This window comes from Cervus elaphus, chromosome 12 (genome assembly GCF_910594005.1).
Source record: "Cervus elaphus chromosome 12, mCerEla1.1, whole genome shotgun sequence".
In the NCBI taxonomy this organism is placed as follows: domain Eukaryota; kingdom Metazoa; phylum Chordata; class Mammalia; order Artiodactyla; family Cervidae; genus Cervus; species Cervus elaphus.
The window spans coordinates 30,410,264-30,435,569 of NC_057826.1; the positions used below are offsets into that span (position 1 = coordinate 30,410,264).

At 40.9% G+C, this 25,306-nt stretch overlaps 1 protein-coding gene and 2 non-coding genes across 4 annotated transcripts in view; all 3 read right to left on the reverse strand.

Moving 5' to 3' along the window:
* Nucleotides 1–2,581: 2,581 nt before the first annotated feature.
* LOC122705935 lies at nucleotides 2,582–2,688 on the reverse strand. The gene has a single exon (XR_006344206.1). It is a non-coding gene; the product is annotated as a U6 spliceosomal RNA (small nuclear RNA).
* Nucleotides 2,689–12,420: 9,732 nt separating this feature from the next.
* Nucleotides 12,421–12,524, reverse strand: LOC122705999. Its single transcript, XR_006344263.1, has one exon. It is a non-coding gene; the product is annotated as a U6 spliceosomal RNA (small nuclear RNA).
* A 2,190-nt stretch (nucleotides 12,525–14,714) lies between these two features.
* Nucleotides 14,715–25,306, reverse strand: part of DAAM1 (dishevelled associated activator of morphogenesis 1) — a 178,339-nt gene continuing 167,747 nt past the window's right edge. For both annotated transcript variants that reach the window (XM_043918837.1, XM_043918838.1), the window contains exons 22-25: nucleotides 24,505–24,565; nucleotides 21,573–21,704; nucleotides 18,919–19,089; nucleotides 14,715–17,443 (exon numbers count right to left, since the gene is read on the reverse strand). In XM_043918837.1, coding sequence (XP_043774772.1) covers nucleotides 17,234–17,443; nucleotides 18,919–19,089; nucleotides 21,573–21,704; nucleotides 24,505–24,565 — 574 coding nt within the window. In that variant the 3' untranslated portion in view covers nucleotides 14,715–17,233. The remainder of the gene's footprint in view (nucleotides 17,444–18,918; nucleotides 19,090–21,572; nucleotides 21,705–24,504; nucleotides 24,566–25,306) is intronic.

Below are 25,306 nucleotides of genomic sequence, written 5' to 3' on the forward strand. Positions count from 1 at the left end.
TAGTCAATCATACACAATAGGCCTTACTTCTTTGTCCCCATCCTGGTTCTCAAAGTTGCTTGATACAATTGCTCCCTTCAGGGAGTCCAGTCACTTACGGGTGCGTGTCTTGGGTGCCCATGCCTTCAGGGAGGTGGTACCATCTCCCTGTTGCTGTTCAGTCGCTAAGTCGTGTCCGACTCTTTGCAACCCTATGGACTGCACTCACCAGGCTCCCCTGTCCCTCACCATTTCCTGGAGTTTGCTCACATTCATGTCCATTGAGTTGATGGTGCTATCTAACCATCTCATCCTGAATGTGTCTAAAAGGATGTAGGAGAGAAATGCCTTGAAAATACTGAACTCATCTGTAGAGATAATGATGGAGAGAGACAATGAGAATCACTCAATCTCAGTTAATCCAACTGAATCAGCTAAATGGACACAAAGTAGGTGTTTTCTGAAGTCACCAGGTTATGCAATGATGTCCACACTTGTGACTAAAGAGCTTCCTCTAGTCAAAAGATTAAAGGCTGCAGACAAAATCTGATGGACATTACATAGCACGGCAAAGACATGTGGTCATATATCTAAAGAAAAAAGATTCCAACAGAAGACAGAGATAGGGCATTCAGAAAAGGGCTGAGTAGATGTACAGTCATCAGAATATATTCAACACTCCCCAAGAATCCAGTGTCTCCAAGTATTACAGTCTTACCATCAAGGCTGTAACTAGAGTGGGCAAGAGTTCCTCTTTTAATTAACTTAGCTGTGAGACATTCCTTTAGATTACTAATTTTGTTTTCTTTCTGTTTATTTTGCACTTTTCTCATTGTTTAAACTTTTAGTTAATTTTTAGTCATTCTCTGGCTAAGAAATGAAAACATCAACATACATAACTTTGCCTTTGAATTTGGGTTTTATTCTATATATTTTAGCTATATTTTTTATTTATTTATTTATATATTTTTTTAGCTATATTTTTTAGATAACAACGTATATACTCATTACTTTATAGAGTTGCCATATTTAGCAAGTAACATATCAAACTCTGCATTTAAATTTCAATTTCAGATAAACAACAGATAAATTTTTTGGTGTAAATGTGTCTCAAATATTGCATGGGACATACTTACACTAAAAAATTATTATCTGAAATTATAATTTAATTGGGTGTCCTGTATTTTATCTGGCAACCCTATTTTTTTTTCCATTTATTTTTATTAGTTGGAGGCTAATTACTTTACAATATTGTAGTGGTTTTTGCCATACATTGACATGAATCAGCCATGGATTTACATGTATTCCCCATCCTGATCCCCCCTCCCACCTCCCTCTCTACCCAATCCCTCTGGGTCATCCCAGTGCACCAGGCCCGAGCACTTGTCTCATGCATCCAACCTGGGCTGGTGATCTGTTTCACCCTAGATAGTATACATGTTTCGATGCTGTTCTCTCGAAACATCCCACCCTCGCCTTCTCCCACAGAGTCCAAAAGTCTGTTCTGTACATCTGTGTCTCTTTTTCTGTTTTGCATATAGGGTTATCGTTACCATCTTTCTAAATTCCATATATATGCGTTAGTATACTGTATTGGTCTTTATCTTTCTGGCTTACTTCACTCTGTATAATAGGCTCCAGTTTCATCCATCTCATTAGAACTGATTCTAATGTATTCTTTTTAATGGCTGAATAATATTCCATTGTGTATATGTACCACAGCTTCCTTATCCATTCATCTGCTGATGGGCATCTAGGTTGCTTCCATGTCCTGGCTATTATAAACAGTGCTGCGATGAACATTGGGGTATACCTGTCTCTTTCAGATCTGGTTTCCTCAGTGTGTATGCCCAGAAGTGGGATTGCTGGGTCATATGGCAGTTCTATTTCCAGTTTTTTAAGAAATCTCCACACTGTTTTCCATAGCGGCTGTACTAGTTTGCATTCCCACCAACAATGTAAGAGGGTTCCCTTTTCTCCACACCCTCTCCAGCAATTATTGCTTGTAGACTTTTGGATAGCAGCCATCCTGACTGGCGTGTAATGCTACCTCATTGTGGTTTTGATTTGCGTTTCTCTGATAATGAGTGATGTTAAGCATCTTTTCATGTGTTTGTTAGCCATGTGTATGTCTTCTTTGGAGAAATGTCTGTTTAGTTCTTTGGCCCATTTTTTGATTGGGTCATTTATTTTTCTGGAATTGAGCTTCAAGAGTTGCTTGTATATTTTTGAGATTAATCCTTTGTCTGTTTCTTCATTTGCTATTATTTTCTCCCAATCTGAGGGCTGTCTTTTCACCTTACTTATAGTTTCCTTTGTTGTGCAAAAGCTTTTAAGTTTCATTAGGTCCCATTTGTTTATTTTTGCTTTTATTTCCAATATTCTGGGAGGTGGGTCATAGAGGATCCTGCTGTGAGTCATGTCGGAGAGTGTTTTGCCTATGTTCTCCTCTAGGAGTTTTATAGTTTCTGGTCTTACATTTAGATCTTTAATCCATTTTGAGTTTATTTTTGTGTATGGTGTTAGAAAGTGTTCTAGTTTCATTCTTTTACAAGTGGTTGACCAGTTTTCCCAGCACCACTTGTTAAAGAGGTTGTCTTTTAAAAATATGGAACGCTTCACGAATTTGCGTGTCATCCTTGCACAGGGGCCATGCTAATCTTCTCTGTATTGTTCCAATTTTAGTATATGTGCTGCAGAAGCAAGCACCTGGCAACCCTATTTTAAACAGATCTTAGATGTAGTTTTGGTTAACTTTTGACCCAGTATTTCTTGGAAAATCTTCTTCCCAAATGATGGTGATATTTTTTGTTTAAACTTTTATTATTAAGTTCTGCTCTTTTGGTGCATGTATGGCTTAATTTTAGGAACATAAGCATAGATGGGTGGGTGTCAACTGGGAGAGATATTACTCCCCAGGGGACCCTTAGCAGTGTCTGGAGACATTTTTGCTTGTCACATCTTGGGAAGGTAGAGGCCAGAGCCACTGCTAAATATCCTATGATGCACACAATAGTACCTACAGCAAAGACTTATTTTGTAGAAAATGTATTGGTAATTGCCTCATCAATTGCATTAGTCACATCATCTCTGTTTTTTGCATATTTGATCTATCAAAGAGAATGGTATATTGAAGTCAGTCACTCAGTTTAACACACACCGTGAGATCCTCTAGTATGGCAGACCTTGTTCCAGGTGCTGGGAATCCTCAGTGAACAAAGCAGAGTAACATTGCTGACTTCATGGAGCTTTTATTTTAATGGGTGGGGTTGGAGCAGGAGACGTAATTAAAAAAAATAGTATGTAACATATATGATAAGTGTTATGAAGGAGAGCAGAGAACAGGGATGGTTGCCAGGATATGTGTGGACTGTAATCATAAATTGAGTAGCAAGAAGGTTACATAAGAAGAAAAACCTCAGGGAATCCATGGCGGTCCAGTGGTTAGCACTCCACATCTTTATTGCCTGGGGCCTGGGTTCAATCCCTGGTCAGGGAACTGAGATCCTGCAAGCCATATGATATAGCCAAAAAAAAAGAAAAGAAAATTACTCTCAAGAAGATGACAGAGAAAGTGATGTGGTAGCTTAGGGAAGAGTGTTTTAGGCAAAGGAAACAGAAGTGCAAAGACTCTGATGTAGGTCAGCACTTGGTATGATCAAGGAAGAAGAGAAGCCAAGGGAGAAAAGGAAAGTAACAGGGACAGATGAGGTCAGAGGGGTGATGGAGCTGGGTGGGCATCCAGACCATTTAGGACCAAAGGTACTGTTGTGACAATTGCTACATTTATTCTAAGTGAGATAGCTAGGCAGGGCTTCAGCAGACTGCAGCGATTTTACATACACCTTGAAAACATCACTTTGTTTATTACGTTGGGAATAGATTATGGGGGGAAAAGGCTGAAACAGAGAGACTAGTTAGGAGGCCATTGCCATAGTCCAGAGGAGAGATGACGGTGCTTCGTTGCTGGTGAGGGCGGGTAACAGTGGAAATTGTAAGAACTGATTGAATCTATTAGGCACAAACCAACACACGGCTGGAAGGCACGCAATATGGTACAGCCCCTCTGAGGGGAATTTAACAGTCCTTAATAAAATGACCTAGGTGTTGACTCTTCAGCCTAGTGATCCCACTTCTAGGAGTTTATACTGAAAATAAACCTCCAACAATAATTAATAGAGAAGCACAAGGTTATTTATTGCAATGATATATGTAACTGGAAAATTTTGGCGACTGGTCGAATAAACTATGTTTAATCAGTGGCTTCCCAGGTGGTGCTTAAGAATCGACCTGCCAAGGCAGGAGACATAAGAGATGCGGGTTTGATCCCTGGCTCAGGACAATCCCCTGGAGGAGGGCATGGCAACCCACTCCAGTATTACTGCTTGAAGAATCCCATGGACAGAGGAGTCTGGGAGGGTACCGTTCATAGAGTCGCTGAGTCAGACATGACTAAAGCAACTTAATACATACACACACACATATTCAGTAGGCACAATGGGATACAATGCAGCTGCAAACATTAATGATGTTGAAGATCTGTGTGAATCAATATGGAGTAATTTCCAGCAGATTTTAAGTGTAAAAGGCTCACTGAAAAAGAGCATACTACCTTTTGTGCAAAAAAGAAGGAAAAATAAGTGAACGCTTACATTTATCATTATAAAAGAAACGTTCAGGTTGAGTACCTCCAACTTTGTTGTTGCTCAGTCGCTCAGTCAAGTCTGACATTTGCAACCCCAAGGACTGCAACATGCCAGGCTTCCCTGTCCTCCACCATCTCCTGGAGTTTGCTCAAACTCATGTCCATTGAGTCAGTGATGCCATCCAACCATCTCATTCAGTGTCATTCTCTTCTCCTCCTGCCTTCAATCTTTCCCAGCACGAGGGTCTTTTCCAATGAGTTGGCTCTTTGCATCAGATGGCCAAAGTACTGGAATTTCAGCTTTAGCATCAGTCCTTCTGATGAGTACTCTGGATTGATTTCCTTTAGGATGGACTGGTTTTACCTCCTTGCAGTCCAATGACTCTCAAGAGTCTTCTCCAGCACCTCAGTTCAAAAGCATCAATTATTTGGCGCTCAGCCTTCTTTATAGTCCAACTCTCCTATCCGTACATGACTACTAGAAAAACCATAGCTTTAACTAGATGGACCTTTGTCAGCAAAGTGATGTCTCTGCTTTTTATTATGCTGTCTAGGTTCATCATAGCTTTTCTTCCAAGGAGCAAGAGTCTTTTAATTTCATGGCTGCAGCCACTGTCTGCAGTGATTTTGGAACCCCAAAAAATAAAGTCTCTCACTTTCCATTGTTTCCCCATATATTTGTCATGAAGTGATGGGACTGGATGGCATGATCTTAGTTTTTTGAATGTTGAATTTAAAGCCAGCTTCTTTTTCACTCTCCTCTTTTATTCATCAAGAGGCTCTTTAATTCCTCCCTGCTTTCTGCCATTATGGTGGTATCATCTGCATATCTGAGGTTATTGATACTTCTCCCAAAAAATTTGATTCCAGCTTGTGCTTCATCCAGCCCTTTGTTTTGCATGATGTACTTTGCATGTAAATTAAATAAGCAGGATGACAACATACAGCCTCAATGTACACATTACCCAATTTTGAAACCAGTCTTTTGTTCCATGTCCGATTCTAACTGCTGCTTCTTGACTTGCATACAGGTTTCTCAGGAGGCAGGTAAGGTGGTCTGATATTCCCATATCTTTTAGAATTTTCTACAGTTTGTTGTGATCCACACAATCAAAGGCTTTACCATACTCAATAAAGCAGAAGTAGTTGTTTTTCTGCAACTCTCTTGCTTTTTTGATGATCCAGTGGATGTTGGCAATTTGCTCTCTGGCTCCTCTGCCTTTTCTAAATCCAGCTTGTATATCTAGAAGTTCTCCGTTCACATCCTGCTGAAGCCTAACTTGAAGGGTTGTGAACATTACCTTGGTAGCATGTGAAACTTGCAGTTGTGCGGTAATGTGAACATTCTTTGTCATTACCCTTCTCTGGGATTGGAACGAAAACTGACATTTTCTAGTCCTATGGCTACTACTGACTTTTCCAAATTTGCTGGCACATTGAGGGCAGCACTTTAACAGATTCATCTTTTAGGATTTGAAATAGCTCAGCTGGAATTCCATTATCTCCACTAGCTTTGTTTATAGTAATGCTTCCTAAGACCCACTTGACCTTCACACTCCAGGATGTCTGGCTCTAGGTGAGTGACCACACCATCATGATTATCCAGGTTATTAAGATCTTTTTTGTATAGTTCTTCTGTGTATTCTTGCCACCTCTTCTTAATCTCTTCTGCTTCTGTTAAGTCCTTAGCGTTTCTGACCTTTATTGTGCCCATCTTTGAATGAAATGTTGCCTTGGTTTCCCTGATTTTCTTGAAGAGATCTCTAGTCTTTCCCATTCTATTGTTTTCCTCTATTTCTTTGCATAAGTCTTATCTCTCCTTGTTCTTCTTTGGAACTCTGCATTCAAATGGGAATATCTTTCCTTTTCTCCTGTGCCTTTCACTTCTCTTCTTTTCTCAGCTATTTGTAAGGCCTCCTCAGACAGCCATTTTTCCTTGTTGCATTTCTTTTTCTTGGGGTTGGTTTTGGTTACTGCTTCCTACAATGTTATGAACCTCTGTCCATAGTTTTTCAGGTACTCTCTCAGAACTAATCTCTTGAATCCATTTGTCACTTCCACTGTATAATCATAAGGGATTTGATTCAGGTCATACTTGAATGGCCTAGTAGTTTTCCCTACTTTCTTCAATTTAAGTCTGAATTTTGCAATAAGGAGCTGATGATCTGAGCCACAGTCAGCTCCTGGTCTTATTTTTGCTGACTGTATAGAACTTCTCCATCTTTGGCTGCAAAGAATATAGTCAATCTGATTTCGGTGTTGACCATCTGGTTATGTACATGTGTAGAGTCATCTCATGTGTTGTTGGAAGAGGGTGTTTTCCATGACCAGTGCATTCTCTTGGCAAATCTCTGTTTGCCTTTGCCCTGCTTCAGTTTGTACTCTAAGGCCAGACTTGCTTGTTACTCCAGGTATCTCTTGACTTCCTACTTTTGCATTCCAGTCCCCTATGATGAAAAGGACATCTTTTTTTGGTTTTAGGTCTTAGAACTATTCAGCTTCTTTGGCATTAGTGGTTGGGACATACACTTGGATTACTGTGATGCTGAATCTTTTGCTTTGTCAGTGAATCGAGATCACTCTGTCATTTTTGAGATTGCACCCAAGTACTGCAATTCAGACTCTTTTGTAGACTGTGAGCATTATTCCATTTCTTTTAAGAGATTCTTTCCCACAATAGTAGATATAATGGTCATCTGAATTAAATTCATCCATTCCTATTCATTTTAGTTCACTGATTCCTAAAATGTTGATGTTCACTCTTGCTGTCTCCTGTTTGACCACATCCCATTTATCTTTCATCATGGACCAAACATTCTAGGTTCCTATGCAATATTGTTCTTTATAGCACTGGACTTTACTTTCACTACCAGACACGTCCACAACTGGGCATCATTTCCACTAAATGTTAAAGCTGAGTACCTACAACTTCAGAGTTGAGTGAAAGGGACACAGGAGAATCTATGTATATATCTCTTTCATAGAGTTTTGACTTTGAAAGTATGTTGGTTGACTGCATATTTAAAACATAAAATTAGTAAGATTAAGAAGGGGACAAAACCTAACCAAAACTGAAAGAAAATGGAAACAAATGAAACTAGTGTATTTCATGGAGAAGGAAATGGCAACCCACTCCAGTATGCTTGCCTGGAAAATCCCATGGACGGAGGAGCCTACCTACAGTCCATGGTGTCGCCAAGAGTTGGGCAGGACTGAGCGACTTCACTTTCGCTTTTCACTTTCATGTATTGGAGAAGGAAATGGCAACCCACTCCAGTGTTCTTGCCTGGAGAATCCCAGGGATGGAGGAGCCTGGTGGGCTGCCGTCTATGGGATTGCACAGAGTCGGACACGACTGAAGTGACTTAGCAGCAGCAGCAGCAGTGTATTTCAAAACATTACTATACCCTGGTGGCTCACATGGTAAACAATCTGCCTGCAATGCAGAGACCCGAGTTCAGTTCCTGGGTCAGGAAGATCACCTGGAGGAGGGAAGGCTACCGTCCATGGAGTTGCAAAGAGTCAGACAGGACTGAGTGACTAACACTTAACACTTACAAAAGGGGGAGGAAAAAAGAGCCAATCCAAGTAGTTTTATGCACACATTTTTCGATTATCTTTCTCAGTCTGGAGGAGAGTGAAATGTGGGGAGGGGAAGTAGAAGAGAACACTGCATACAAATTCTGTGCTCTTTAGTAGATTAGTTTTCAGTAGTGTTGTGTAAGAAGCAATTCAGAAGCTCTTTTATATTCAATATAGGAGTGAGCAAATGAGTAAATGTGTTGATATGCTTAGGACTTGGAGTTCTCACTCTGGAAGGAGAGACATACAAATACAGCAGAGGAGACAAGGAGGACCCTGTGGGGATAGAGTAGAATTTGGGGTATTGGTGTGAGCTGTCATTTCTAAAACATCTTATGGGTATATTTGTTTTGGTGCACATGTATATTTTTGGGCTTCTCTGGTGGCTCAGATGGTGAGGAATCTGCCTGCAATATAAGAGTCCTGGGTTCAATCCCTGGGTTGGGAAGATCCCCTGGAGGAGAGTATGGCGACTCACTCCAGTATTTTGCCTGGAGAATCCCCATGGACAGAGGAGCCTGGCAGACTACAGTCCATGGGGTCGCGCAGGGTCGGACACGACTGAGTGACTAAGCATAGCACAGATTTCTGTGTATGTGTGTTATATGGATATATACATGTTTATGTTTCCTCACTATGTGGAAAGGGTCAAGAAGCAAAATAAATCTTGATCTCTAATAATATGCCCGCTGAAAGGCATCAGAATTCCTTGGAGAAATGTCTCACTCCAAGGCTGAGGCAGGGTAGGTACAAGATAAACCTGGAAACTTTGGTTTTGTTAGAAAATCACAATGTTTTTTTAAAAATATGATATGTTACAAGGACACAGGAGCAAGCTTGAGAGGGCTCATTCTGGTCAAATCTAGAACAATGTGAGCATAAAAAAATTACTGACAAAACAGGACTTTATGAGCCCATATTAATCATAGATAATTAACAGTGGAAGAGATAGGAGGGATCTTGCTTACAGTAGAACGTTGAGACCAACTGGTAAATGCAGAGAGAATGTTGGAACTGAACTATATCATTACTTTGTAATTATTATAAAGATTGTTTCAGCCAAAAACCACTGATGGATGCTAAACCTATGGGGATATTTTGGTGAGGAGCAGAGTGCTTATTAATTTTGAAAAAGAACAAAACCCTGTGATTAATTACACAGAGAAGAAATTGGGTGATGCCTTGACTGGGTGATCAGAACTTATGTCACCTAAGAGGGATGGACAAAAGTGTTTCAAGATGTGATTTCTTGATACCATGTGTGGTGTCTTCCAGCTGAGAATTTATTACCTAATTCTAAAAGAACACAAAAGAAGTGAAAACCATGAAAGAAATAGGTTGCGGGGGGGGGGGGTGGTACTTGTTTTCCTTGGCTTGTGGCCCCCTTCCATCTTCAAAGGCAAAAGTCACACTACCTCTTGCTTCTGTTCCCACATCTTCTCTGATCCTCCTGCATCTTTCTTATAAGGACCCTTATAAGATTACATTGGGTCCACCTAGATGATGCAGGACAGACTTCCTGTGTCAGGATCCGTAATCATATCTGCACAGCCCTCTTTGCCATGTAAGGTAACATAGTACATATTCACAGGTTCTGGGGATTAGAACATGGTCATCTTTGTGGCAGCCATTCTCCAATGACAGGACTACTGTTAAAAAATATCAATGTCATGAAAGATAAAAGCTGATAAGAGGCTAAAGAGATATGACAACTAAATGCAATATCTGAATCTTGGACTAGATCCTTTTCTGGAGGGGTGAAATGATGTAAAGGACATTCATTCTTATCCCAGCTGACAAAATTGGAACATGCATTGTTGATTAGACACACATATCAGTATAAATTTGTAAAGCTGATAGATGTAGTGAAATAATCTATGAATATAGCCCTATTCTTAGGAAATGCATACTGCAGTATTCAGGAATTAAGGGCCATGATAACATGCAACTGGGATTTCCCTGGTGACTCAGATGGTAAAGAATCCGTTTGCAATGCAGGAGAGCTGGGTTTGATCCCTGGGTTGGGAAGATCCCCTCGAGGAGGGCATGACAACCCACTCCAGTATTCTTGCCTGGAGAATCCCCATGGACAGAGGAGCCTGGCGGGCTACAGTCCACGGGGTCGCAAAGAGTTGTACACGACTGAAGTGACTTAGCACACACGCACTACAGGTTAGGAGAAGTGAAATCAGTGTGCGGGTGATTTTCACCCATTGGTTGCAGCTCTGCCTTCTAGGGAAATAGAAAATAAATCTTCTCCCTCTTCAAATGTGTGAGGCCCACTGCCGTGTCTCCTTCATAATTTGTGAGCTATAAGGTTCTTGTCAGAGGATGCGTCTGAGACAGTTTTGAAGCCTCCTCATTGGGAAGTGTTTTGGTTGGATCTAAAATGCAGCGTCCGCTCAAACAGCGCCATCCAGCTGTGGCCACCCCCGTGACAAGAGCAGGGGGCCCATCCCGTGAGTTAGATTTGCTCCTTCCTCTGCTTCCAACTTCACGCTGCCCAGGTCACAGTCCTGTACAGGGAGAGCCGTGTCAGCGGCATGCACTGATTTTATGACTAAATCAACGCATGTGGTTGCAATGCAGCTCCCATGGGGCTCTGAGGATCTGCATTACCGCGGCTGCCTGGAAAACAAAAGGACACTCTGGAATGCGCTTCTTGGCTGCTGAAACGTAATCTGCTCTAAGCAATTGTGTGACTGTTGAACAATGCCATCAGGACAGCGTGTTTAATGCTAGTTAGTCAGCAGGCTGCAGTGACTCCCTGGCACCTAGAGACCTCTGAGGCAGAACCATGACACCCTTTGATGGAAAGTTGTAGAACTGCTCTGCCCAGCTCCCAAAACAGGGAAGTGAAGGTACTATGGAAGTCTGCGAGGGCCCCAGTTCATGCACACCAGAAACAGACAACTCAAGAATGATCAGGTTCCAGTGCGTCACATAGAAATCAGGACAATGAAGCTTGGGAACAGTCATCTGGGGGGAGGATTTTAATGCTTTGATTTTAATGGGGATAGTTCCAGGAGTGGCCAGGGTCAGCTGCACCACATGCTCGTGAGGGAAAGTCTATGCCAGCTGCCCTGGAAGCGTCATTTCTCCAGACTGCGTGGCACAGACTCCTCCCCTTTGCGCTAATCCTTCAGCAGCACCCACCGCTGAAGCACGCCGTCTGAAACGGGGCCGGCCCGACCTGTCCCAGCAGTGCCGCTAGCCGACTCGGAAGGCCAAGCTCTTGGTGTGAACTCACCAGCCATAAAAATGTCAGGTCACTAAACAGCTGGTGCATTTCAGGGTCAAATATCTCACATTCAAGGCGATAGGAGAGGACTGTTTTTCTGCCAAAGGCTTTTAAGACAGTTCCAAATAATGAGGTCTTTATGATGGTGGAGGAACTAATGAAACTGGTTTGAGGGAAGGAAGAGAGCAGGAGGGAGTGGGGGGAAAGGCAGGCTTTTCCTGTGTGCCTTCTAGTGACAGTCAACCCGTAGAAACTCTCAGTCTGGAAATCCTAAAAGTTTATCATCTGAACTGCTTGAGTGTAACTAGCTCACTAGTGACCAACCCTGCCTTTGTTTCTGCCTCCCCTCTTCCAGTGCCGCCCCCCAGATAAAGTAAAGAGCTGAGACATGGACAGCAAGGTCCTATTGGTCTTAGAGTTAATCCTGAGCTTTTAGAGGCTGGGGCTGAAGTCTCAAAGGGTGTTTTTTTTTTTTTTTCTGAAATATGCCCAGATGTGAATAAGCTGGGGAAGTCAGAGGGCACCCTAAGTTAACAAAGAGAGCCTTAGCCGAGTGGGTGTGTGCGAGGGGAGGGCAGCCTCGGTGGGTTTGGTAGGGAAGTGTCTGGCCAGGCGTACACGAGCTTTTCTCTTTAAAGTTAATTTTTATTGGACTATAGCTGCTGTACAATATTGTTAGTTTCTGCTCTACAGCAAAATGAGTCCGCCATACAGATACATAAATCCCCTCCCTCTTGGCCGTCCTCCCTATTGCGGTCACAACAGGGCGCTGAGTAGAGTTCCCTGTGTTAGACAGTAGGTTCTCATTAGTTACCTATTTTATACATAGCAATGAATATATGTCAGTCTCAAATCTCTCAGTTCATCCCACCACCCTCCCCTTTTCCCGCTTGGTATCCATATTTGTTCTCTACATCTGTGTCTGTACTTCTGCTTTGCAAGTAAGATCATCTCTACCATTTTATTAGATTCCAAAAATATGAAACACTTCACGAATTTGTGTATCATCCTTGCACAGGTCCATGATAATCTTCTCTTTATCATTCCTATTTTAGTATATGTACTGCTGAAGGGAGCAGGACTTTTCTCTTTAAGCATCTGGTAGACACCTCCTTTTCCCTGCTACCCTGTCTTCCTGAGTCATTGGTTGGCATCACAATCACCTCCTCTCTTGGCACTCCTCCTATCCCTGAGTCAGGATGGCCCCTCAATCTCACTTGACTTAGGAAGGTATTTTTACATTGGAAGTGAGATGGGAGGATGGGGGTAAGGATGCTAAGAGATGCTCACCATTGATGCGGGGATTGCAGCTTCCTTTGCCACAGCAATGTCCACACATGACCGTGAAGGGTGTAAATTAAGTGGGAGATGGTAAGATCAATACAGAACTGTTGCCTTTCTTCTTCCTCCCAATGAAAGAAACCACAGGCAGAGAAGCAGAAAGAACACATGCTTTATTTAAATAGCATGGGAAAATTTTCTCTTTCCCATAAAAAGCAAAAACATAGCAAGGTTTGATTAAAATAATGATCTCCATTGTCAGTGTACAATCTCGTGTTCATGCTGTTTGTTTGATACCATGGAAACACACAGCTGATTGCAGTGGACAAAAGCATGTCAGGGAAGAGGCCAAAGGTTAGATCTGATGTTTTCCCTACAAGACAAATAAAAAGTAATTGACTGGTCTTTGCTATGGAAAACATGAAACTCCTTATACATTTCCTTCCTCCAGGGGTTCCAAGCTTTCTCCAAGATGCAGAATTTATAGATGTTAAGCCATTTCTTAATTATGAACTCAAAAGGCTTTTAGACTTCAGTAGAGTTCCCAGTAACAGAGGGCACAGGGATACAGACATAAACCAACATATGTAGACGTCATGGAGAAAATGAGCACCGAACTCAGCATAATGGTTCATGAGTGACCCTGATGCAAGAACCCTTTCGGTCTCTCTATACATAGTCCAATGGTTCCTGAAGCTAGTGCTTATGGAACCAAATGGTATCAAGTAGCTGTTGAACCTTGGGAGGACTTAACTTACGTTTTCCATGTGATAGGAAACAGGTGGTGTTATTTTTTTAAAAAGTCACAGAAAATTCCTTTTCAGAACTTAATCTATTAAATAATTGTGTCCAAACTAGTTTATTAAAGATTATCCATGTTAAGTCATAGAGAAAGGGCAGAATTCTGGAGGGTTTGAATAGCTTCATCCCCTGACAGAAGCACATTTTCCCTAGTGATGATTTTCTGGGGGAAACTGAAGACATACAAGTAGACATAATGATCTCATAGTTTCAGGTTTTCCCCTGTTTCTATCAATACCCCAGGGAAGCTGAGGGTCTAGGTGGTTCTGAATGTAGCTCCACACTCAAATGTGTAAAGAAGAAATTGTATATTCCATTTGTAGGGAGGAATATAAAATTTCCCTACCATGGAGAAGGATCTCTCCCATCTGAATGCCAGTGCAAAAGAACAAAAAACTTTTGGATATTATGCAGTATCCAGGAGCTAAATAGATAAATTATAAGAATATCAAGAGTCCATTCCCAAGATCAGAAGTGTTTGAATTCTCAAGCAACCACTACTAGGATAATTTGTTTTCAGCTTGATTTACACTGGGTAAAGGATGGCCAGGAAGCCAAAGTGACATAGGGCCAAGAGAGAGTCCCAATTTTCAGAGGATATAATGCACATTCCTCCTTCTGTACAGGTGACACTTCCCATATTGACCAATATCATAAATTAATTTTTTTTAAAGGAAATGCTTCAAAATGAAAAAGATTGATTCTAGAGATCGGAGATTCTTTTGTATACCTCCAGTTGAATAATTTTACCAGTAGTTCAGACGGTAAAGCGTCTGCCTGCAATGCAGGAGACCCAGGTTCGATCCCTGGGAGGGGAAGATTCTCTGGAGAAGGAAATGGCAACCCATTCCAGTACTCTTGCCTGGAAAATCCCATGGACAGAGGAGCATGGTGGGCTATAGTCCACGGGGTCGCAGAGTCGGACACGACTGAGCGACTTCACTTTCACTATGAAACTATTTAACTCATACAGAGTTACACAAAAAGGTTAATTTCAGAAAGAGGTAGTATCTGGTGGTCTGTGGATGTGTTGAATGCTGCCACAACAGAAAACTATGCTTTTCGAGGTCCAGTGTGAATAAGTTTATATTACTCCTAATTAACCAACGACTTGCAATATTTAAATTTAATGGTGGAAAGTGCAAAGAAGTTTGCTGTTTTAATAACTCAAAGCAAGCATAAACGTACACGTAATGAATTCATTTCTTTATTGCATATTGCTATTTAAAAAAATGTACAGTCTCATAACACATACAACATTTTTTTCTTGGTACTGTAACAACAGTCTTGCACCTAAAGACTAAGTGGTTCCAACTACTAAACTAATAAGATACAAGACATATAATTAAGTTTACAAATTATAATGCTTTGTCTTTTTGGCATTAATTTAAAAAAACAAACAAAAACTTTTAAAATACACACCCAAGAGAGAAAAAGTGGCTACTTACACCAGCACCAATCTAAAAGTAGGTGTTTTTTTTTTTTTTCTTTTTTCCAACAATGGCACATGGAATGACCTGCACACAGCTTTCGGGGAAAGAAACGAAAAACAGAAATGGCAAAGGAGGCCTACCAGGATGGCCGTATCAAAACGAGGATGATTACAAAGGGCGAGAGGAACATGCTACACAAAATCGCTCCTTTATGTGACTCCCTCCACTTGCCCATTCCTTAAACTGTAAAACAAAGCCATTTTCAAAAGACAGTCCCAAACTCAAGCCAGATCAAATTTCTCCTGCTCTAAATAGAAAAGAATATATATAGAGGCACTTTAGTTAAGGAATAGACAAACCCCACTAGCGTACCCCACCTCTCCTCACCTCCAAGCTTTTTTGAGCGAAGTCTCTGTCTGCATCTTCGACACAGTATACTTGCAGACTTTGATATCTAGGAGCTAGGGGAGCGCGACGTCTGCTATGTATTTGTCTGTTTTATTTGCTAGTCATTTACTTCTGTGTAATGTGTAGAAAGTCGCTAAGTTTGCAATGAGGGGGAAGGACGTAAAACCATGGCTCTTGCCAACTCTTAGAGCACTATTTCACAGCTTTCACGTAGTGCAGAGACCTTGCCCTCTGCACTAAGCATTATAGTTTATACAAATTATTTTTAAATAGCACGATTCCTATACAGCACACACATTGGTATTCTGTTTGCCCCTTAACTGTCCCCGTTACAGCATAAGCTCCCTGGGGGCAGGGGCTCTGTCTTGCTAACCACTGTAGCCCTACAATGCCTGGCACATAGTAGGTGTTTCAATAAATATTCGTTAATTGACTGAAACTCAATTTAGTGCGTAAATAATGTTCTAGTGCAATAGGACAAACTACTCTCCACAGGAAACCCAACCACAACAGGATTGATGGAAAGAAAATAGAGAACCTTAGCCCCCCTCCCCTACGACAAATAAATAAAGCAAAGCAAAAAAAAAAAAAAAAAAAGTAACAGTCCTCTGTATATATCATATAATTTAAGGATATTAAGAGTTGGTAGGTTAATGGTAAGCATCTATATTTTATTTTCTAATGTTCATTGTTTTTATTCATTTCTCCCTGAGAGCTTTATCTTTTGGACTGAAATTTTACAGGTAGCGTTACTGACACACAATTTAAAATGACAACATATAAACAGCAAACCACTTCAAACATACTTAAGAGATAAATAGATCTTGGCATCTCTGTTGGTGGTGGTGACATTTTGTGCATTTACTAAGTGTTCTTTAGTTCAGAAACATATTTACAGAAGATGCAGCTTGTCCTACAGAACAAAAAATACCAAAAAAAAAAAAAGGCACCCCATAAAATTTTTTTAAACATCATTTTTATCCTTTCAGAGAATTCTTTCTTTTAGGTCTTGGGTGGGAAATTTGAAAGTTTATAGTTCTATACTGTTAGGAAAACAAGCACATTATGGTAATTTTGTTCTTTAACAAGAGCATGGATTGCATTTAGATAAATAGTGTTCTTTCCAAAAGCAATGTAAAGAAATCATCATGAGTGCTTGGCAGAGAACTCGATGAAATTAGGGAGGGAAACTGATGTCCAGGTTTTATACATATAAAAGAACTCTGATTGACATTCTACAAAATTCAGATTGTGTGCGAGATGTTCTCCATAAACATTTACAGACCGCATCCCCACACCAACGTCAGAAATTCTAAGCTGGTCCTGTCAATTACTGATGCAAGCACCAGCATCGTACTTGTCAACTATCAAAAACCACTTGAAATCTATATTTTTTCAACACCAGTTTCACCAATGAAAATAATTTCAAAGTATATCAAGCTTGGAAACCATAAAATATTTCTCAAGCTATATTTATTTTTTGTTTTTCTTTTTATTCTAGGGAATGTCTCCATATCTCTTTCAGGAGACAGTATTGTGCTTCTGAACAGTCATGGTGTTCGGGGGAAGAAGATGAGCCACACTCAATATGAATGCATACACAAAGGGGTTCTGAGCACATACATAGACATAGATTTTTTTTCTTTCTTAACCAAACATATAGGTCTCCAGACAACACTCAGACTTCTATATACATTTCTTAATATATACACACACACACATTTACATACACACATGTTCACACATTCACTCACAGATGAAAGGAGAAATTGCCACTGTTTGGATTGCAAGGCAGTGTAATGAAAAGTTCTAGTCACTTCAAAGGGCTGCTAATGAGCTTTCTAAAAAAGTATTCAAGGGAAATTAGAAGTTAAGTTTTGTGACCGGTCTCTCCCGGCTGCTGTCTGTCATCTGGTTGGTGATGCGCTTGCGATTCCGTTTCAGTTTGGAAAGGTCTTTGTCAAACACTTCTCCTGAGCGTAAAGCGGAAACCAGGTCATCAAACTCTCCACCTTCTTCACTGTTCTCTTTTGCTTTCCTCATTTTCCGTTCCCTTTCACGTTGTTCTTTGAGCTGCAAATGGAAAGCAACCGTTTAGAGAAGTGTCAAGACAATATTGTATGTTGTATTCAGTGGAGACGAACACCGGATATGGCAGTGCTTCCTTCCGTCATGCCATGCTTGTCACCAGCTGCCAGTCCCTTGGCTGCCACAAGTGGGTGACTGCTATGTGAGGGGGCTCACTGTAGAAATGAGGAGCAATGAAAACAAGGACCACCACTTTGTAATTAAGACTCCCACTGTCTAGAATCTGGGCAAACCTCATGATATTCTAATTAAAAATATTGGTTTCTTTGATGGTATAGACAGATGAAAGCAAATGCTCATCAGGCCACATTCCTGACATCACAGGCTTATTAGCCTCTCTCTATCGTGGATGCCTGGAACCCACTATGCAAGAGTTACAAGTATTAAGATCCAAATAATATGCATATATTATATAAAATGTATATATTCAGATAAAAAGGGGAAAATAATCCTTAATTCTACCAAGAAATAACCATTATGAACCTTTTGGGAGTATATCTCACCACTATCAACACTTACTTTACACAAAAATATTTCATATGGAAACCATTCTGTAAGCTTTCTCACATAAGACAGACATGACTTTTGAGGACTGCATAAATAGTCCATTATGTAGCTATTACATCATTTAGATTACTTTGCCAACAAAGGTCTGTTTAGTCAAAGCTTTGGTTTTTCCAGTAGTCATGTATGGATGTGAGAGTTGTACTATAAAGAAAGCTGAGCGCCAAAGAATTGATGCTTTTGAACTGTGGTGTTGGATCAGATTCGTGAGAGTCCCTTGGACTGCAAGGAGATCCAACCAGTCCATCCTAAAGGAACTCAGTCCTGAATATTCATTGGAAGGACTGATGCTGAAGCTGAAACTCCAATACTTTGGCCACTTGATGTGAAGAACTGATTCATTTGAAAAGACCCTGATGCTGGGAAAGATTGAAGGCAGGAGAAGGGAACAACAGAGGATGAGATGGTTGGATGGCATCATCGACTCAACGGACACAAGTTTGAGTAAGCTCCGGGAGTTGGTGATGGACAGGGAAGCCTGGCGTGCTGCAGTCCATGGGGTCACAAAAAGTCAGACACGACTGAGTGACTGAACCGTACTGAACTGAACATCATTTAGAACCAGTGCCCAGTTGGTAAACATTTAGGTTGTCCCAGGTTAGGGCTTTATGATAAAGAGTGCTGTTCTCTTTGTAGAAATGTAGAATTATTTCTTGAGAAAGACTTCTAGGAAGTGGAACTCCAGATCAAAGGATGTGAATATAGTTTTTTAGGCTTTGGGTATAGACTGTCACATTGCTGAAGAGAAACTTTCTACTGACTAAACTGTAGTAGCATTCTAGAGAGGGCTTGATGCCCTCCTCCTTGCCAGCACATTGGAGTGCTTCCTAAAAACCAAGGAGATGTAGCAGGAGAACTTCCAGGAGGTGGGACTGGCCCATCACCTGCCCTCTTACCTGAGCCTCCATGCGAGCTCGGCGCTCCTCCTCCTCCTTCTTCTTTCTCATGTTTTCATTCTCTTGTTTGGCTTCTGACACAGCCTGAAGAAACTGATCAAAAATGCCAAAGAACTCATCCGGTTGTATTTTTCCAGCCTCTTCCCCAAAGTGTTTCACTGCTTTAGTAAACTGGGAAAAAGAAGGTTTTAAGAAGTTCAGTGTTTCAAGAGAACACCATGATCACATAAATATCGATCTCTCTTGAGGGGCTGAAGCTCCAGTTGAGTCAAATATAACTCGCTGGATTTACCTTTGGCTGCTAAACATATCTAATCGTTTCTAAAGGAAAAAATTTAATACTCCACCATTTTGGGAAACCATTTATTCTTATTCACCTCATTTCAGCTTAACATCTATGATTACATCCTATGACTTCTTGTTAACTAAACAGTAGTAAAAAACAAGAAAGCAGAATACCAGAGGACAAAGTGCTCAGGGTATAAAACTAATAGAAAACTCAGCAGGGGTAAGGAAACTTAGCCCATTAACTTTTCTTTGAAGTAGTTTAATATCATTTATTGGTGCCATATGGTTAATATCAAAATCAGCTGTTTTTCCTAATCATAAATAATGCTGGTATTACTCTATTTCCTGGGCCTCAATTAGAAAACAATCACCAACTACGGAATCATTAAGGCAACCCCAAATTCATGACTGAGAATACAATTTTATTCCAAAACCTTTGTTTTAGTGCCCCCTTCAAGGCAAATCTTTTAGAAACAGCTAAAATGTAAAATATTAAGGTGTAATTTTTAAAAATTAAATGAAAAAATATATACAGTAATGAAACAGCTCAGCCAGTCTTTGTTTTAACATTTCCATTTTTAGCTCTTTTTGGCACTTATCTTCATAATTTGAGATAGTATGCTTTCAAGTGTCTTAGCGTTAGTTTGGCCATCCAAATACTGTTCAATGCCAGTCAAGTTGTTTTTAAGAACTGTACCTCCTTCTGTAAGGATCTGATGCTATTAGGCCTAAGCTACAAAGGATGGTGTTTCTAGCTTCAAGGTCAAATGAATTCTCACTCCTTATGCCTTATCAACTACTTAAAAATTTCCAGCTCTTTCATTTTCTTCATAGTTAGAAACTCTTAGGTTGGGGAGGACTACATAAATACTTCACGGTCTAATTGCTTTATTTTTCTTGCATTGCTTGCCTTTAATATATTAAGTTTCTCTGATGTTTTGGCAGTATTATCTACGTAAAGGAAATATTTTCAACATTTATTCTTAAGACAGTTCTCAATTATACATATATTTCATATCTTTAAATTTATAATAATATTCTTTAACCACTTTTCACTGAGGCATCCTTGATCTTTTACTTATTTGGAGCTACTGTATTAGAAACTAAGCTCTTTAGAGAAAAATACAACATTCTTCACACACCACACACAGTGCTTTAGCTTGCTCCATGATTTTTATAAGCTAATTTCTAAAAGTTCTGGTATGAACAAAACAGCAGTAGATAGCCTACAATTGCGTTTCGAAAGCATTCAAGTTCATGCACTTCAAGCCATCCTGAATGATCTTTTTATCTAGGAATTCTAGTGATGATGAAGTCATGTATATTTTGGTCTTGGAAATCTGAAGAAAACTAGTCCCAGACTAAAGTTCCCACACTAACATTTAAAAAAAAGTAGGGTGTGTGTAAATAAAAAATTAACTATTCACTGGATTCTTAGGAAAATGTCTGAGCCCTTGATGAAGTAGGTACTGTACTGTCTGGTTTGGGGTGGGGGCCATCACAGTGGAGGCTGCTAACACCAGTTCACTGGTTTCCGTCAGGGGTATCAGGAGGTGGGGTTTCATGCTGAAATGAGCCAGTGTATCTTAACACAGTCTGCTTCTGAACTTTAACCATGTGTGTGTACACTTACATACAAAATCATCCACATCTACAACTGAACAGGGGACCACAGAAAAATGAGATTCATTATTCAAGTTTCAAGGGCAAGAGTCAAGTTCAAGCAAAGAGGGTTGTCATAGCTAAAAAATGGGCACTATGGACGAACTCAATAGGGTGGGTGGGTAGCTGCTTGCTGTCATTTATTAACAAGAAGAGGATGAGAGAAATGGGCACGTGAATATGAATGTGTGTGAATTCTGGAAAAGGAAATAACCAGAGAGACACTGTGAGATGGGGTAGCGGGATTTTAAGGTGTTGGGTATTTGTCAATGAAAACTTCTCCTTTACAGGAAAACAAGATTTTGTAATAGCAAAATTCATTTTAAAAGTCCTATTTATACCTTTTGTGAAGAGGCTGTGAATTAAAGTGCCTATCATTTAGTAAGTTTAAATCTCTAGACGTGAGATTTAAAGAGGGAACACCCTGTTCTCCTAAGTCTCTTATCTGCTCTTGTAAGGAGAGCATGTTACACGTTTCTGAAGCACAAGGCCTTGGCCCAATAATAACCAAGCAGCAGCTGTCACAGTATCCACTGGTTTAACACCATTCAGACACTCCAAGGTCTTACTAACCTAAAGAAACATAGGCCAGTTAGGAAGTCTGTGTTTCAATTGATCACAGTCCTAGAAATGAAAGAGTAATTGTAATACCTGAAAGTTACCAGCCCTGTCAAGCAATACTCAGAGTGCAAGGGAAAACTTACCAGGTCTTTAGCTTCTGCTAGAAGATCTTCAACGTCAGAGAAGCTGAAGCTGGCTACAGTGATGAACTGACTGACAACAGACACAAACTTATCTCCGGGCTGTGAGGGCTGAGACTTCTGATACTCCAGCTCCTAAACACAGGGGTGGACAGTGTCAGTGCAGGCTTCAGATGCGATGCATGCATTTTCCTTATGCCTCAAATGTAAGATGTCAGAATGGCAAACACATCAAGACTACTGCGGAAACATCTTATGGTAGTTCGTGTCCTGCTCTGCTTCTGCCCACCCCGCCAGAGTCATGCCCATGTGTGCAAAGACATTTGCAAAATGCAATTTAACCGGTCATCTGAGTACTATATTGGTGTGGTTTTTGTATACTGGCTTTAGAATGTAAGCAGATTAACATTTGGATAAAATTAATATAAGTTAAATAAGGGACAGCAAGTTGGATTAAAAGGGTTTGTGACTAAAAGCAAGAAAATTTGTTAGATATTCTGTGCTCAGAACTCTGGTATCTTGGTTTTTTCCCTTTTTTTCTGTATCTGCCAAGTCTACTTATTTCCTAAGCTTTAATATCTAGGTCAGTAGAATTTCAGCTGTAGCGTTTGGCACCATAATGCCATTTTTCTTCTCATCCATACCATTTGGGTTTTGTGAACAGGCAGGTAGAGGTATTAGTGTTGTGTTAATTAGCCATCTTCTCCATTACCATGTGATGAACACAGATTATTCAAATTTCATTTCAATAATAACTTTAACCATTGCCAGATGCATTTTCCTATTTCATCCCACAAAACCTCTATGAGTGTGCAATTATTATGCCAACTGTATTGACACATAAATTGAGGTTCAGAGGGATTCTTTGCTCAAAGTCAAGAAGTCCATAAGTGATACAGCCAAAATTTGAACTCAATCTCTAACTCTAGGGTCTCAGTAACAACCTTTCTGTATATCTGTTGACTTACTCTGGATCTCTATTTTCTTCCATACCTGCTATGGCAGCAAGTCTAATAAGCAGGAGAGTAGAGGTCACAGGCTAGGGGTCGATTCAGCTCAACCACTGACTTGATTTTTATCCATGGCAAGTAGCCTGGGTCTTAGTTTCTTCACTCACAAAAGGAGGGCAATATACATATTACCAGGGGAATCAAGTGAAATAAAAGTGGAAACTTTTATGGAACTTGCTCTGATTAAAAGAAATTGCCACAATTCTAGTACTTGGGCTGGAAAGGGAGTATATGTGTGAGGTACAGAGATGTGAAAGCAATTTTAAAGTGTTTCATGAATGCATAATTTCATGAGAAGTCCACCATTGATACCTTTCCAACAGTACGACTGATTTGTGCAAAGCACAGTTGGGACACATGAATATTTGGACAGGTTCAAGTCTGCCCCCCAATACTTCCTCCCTCTTAACACTTAAGCTGCCAGGGGTAGGAGGCAGCTGCTGTAGGTCCTTTCCTATGAGGAGTGTGTTACAATCTACATGACCCAGGGGCTAGAGAGATTTCAGCAAAATGACATTTAATAAGTCCGGCAAACACACAACTTCCTCGGGACCTCTCTCTTATGCCTTGTTCTGAACTAGCTCGGATGCAGGGGTCAGAGCATCCATTATCAGACTTTAGGGCTGTCATAGCTGCCATGCTAGTCTCAAGAAAGCTTTCCACTGGGAGGAAATGCAGCAGAGTGAAGGCTTAAAACAAGCTTTGTCCCAAACCCTTACCCTGTGTGGCCTCTGAAAGCCGAGGACCATGCGCCATGCTCCTTCATAGTCTCCCAGCCACAGGGGCCGGGGAAAATAGCACACTCAGTTCATCTCCTGCACTTTTTAAACAGTGACCTACCCCCCAGGTCTTTCTTCTCCCTCCCCTAAAAAAGGAAAAAAAACCTCACATGCTCCTTAATTTATCAAAAACAGAAAAGATTAGCATCATGATTTGAATTTGTATTAGAGCTTCTTTAATGATGCCAACTACTTTCTCTGGCAGTTTTACAAGCAGGAGGAGGGTCCTTTTGGTGTTACCCGTAAGTTGATCTGTGGGGCACCTTCCTGAGCTGCCTGTAAACCAGCCTCCTGCACCAAGGGCCAGGCCAGAGCCCTGTCTGCTCTTGGGAGCGAGGCTTCCACCCTAATCTGTCTCCGTCTTGGTGACAGCCCCCATGTGTACCCACGAGGCGCTGTGCCCTCAAATCAGGGTTAAGGCCACTGGCTCCTCTTCCTCCAGCACGCTCACCTGCTTTCCTTCCGTGGAGCCCGGACTCAGGTCATCTCACAGACTTGGGATGGCTTCCCTCCTCTGTGCCTAAGCTCACTCTACCCTCCTTCTAAGCCGCAGCTCAAAATTCATCTCATCTAGAAGAGATACTTCCTCTCACACACGCCAGCTAGTCCCTAAGGCCCAAGCTAACCTAAATCACCACCTTCCTTCGAAAGGCACCTTTGCCATCACTTTACAGGAGGTGAACTGGACTGACTGCTCCTGGCCACTGTAACACGCGGAGGGCAAGCATTCTGACTCATCGTGATCCCCTCACCTTGAGAATGGACTGTACCCTCAAAGTGCTCAATGCATACTCCCCAAAGGGCCGACACAAAGACAACAGAGAAGTCCCATTGCTCTACTGAGAGGGAACATTTATCATAAGAACAGAACACTGAGGAGGCCTTGAAGAGTCTCTAGCCCAGTCCGCGGGCACAGTCCTGCATCACAGATGGGAAAGTGGTAGAACTCTGGGTCCAGTGTCCCAGGTCCCGTGATGCCTGCTGCTGTGTCGCCAGGCTAAACACAGTCTGCCTTTGCTTCTCTGTTTTTGCATTTTAATAGTAAATGTTCATCCCAAGCATACCAGCATGCCAAGGCAACTGGCAACTCCTCCGCTGGACACAGTAGTGAGGAGACTGGAATTATAACAAGAAACAGATACTCACCATTTCTACTGCTTTCAGGCCACTTCTCAACGTGCTTATTTCTTTGTCCAGCTCAGTCATGCTGTTGTAAATGGCAGCATTTTAGTAACTAACATGGGATTTATACTTGTGCATTAAATATATGATGAGTTTAAATATTTCATTCTTGGTCATCCACACTCTTTGGTTTAAAATTTTTAAATTAAAATTCATTTTAAATGCTTAAAATTCCCTTCAGCATTCAGATCTCACAAAAAGGCAGCAACATTTTAAACTTATGAAATTTAGGTATGGGATTGTGTTTCTTGTTTTCCATAGCCAGCAAGTATGGTATATATATGTATATATATATATATATGTATGTATGTATATAAATACACATACATATATGTATATTGGTTAAAAAGGACAAAATAGAAATGTGACATGTTTTAATCTCACAAAAATCTCACTTAAGCAAATTACTGTATGTAGAAATAAGTTTCTTGCCACGTGTGACTGCCTTTGGACAAGGGAAAGAAAGAGCTGAGGCACAATCATGTGTGTGCTGTGTTCATCATTACTGTATTGCTTTTCACGAAAACTCCGCTAGTATGAGGGCTTCCCATGTGGCTCAGCTGGTAAAGAATCTGCCTGCAATTCGGGAGACCTGGGTTCTATCCCTGGGTTGGTTAGATCTCCTGGAGAAGGGAAAGACTACCCACTCCAGTATTCTGGCCTGGAGAATTCCATGGGGTCGCAAAGAGTCAGACATGACTGAGCGACTTTCACTGACAGTACCACTATTACAAGGTGATAGCCTACATTTCAATCAAAAATGATT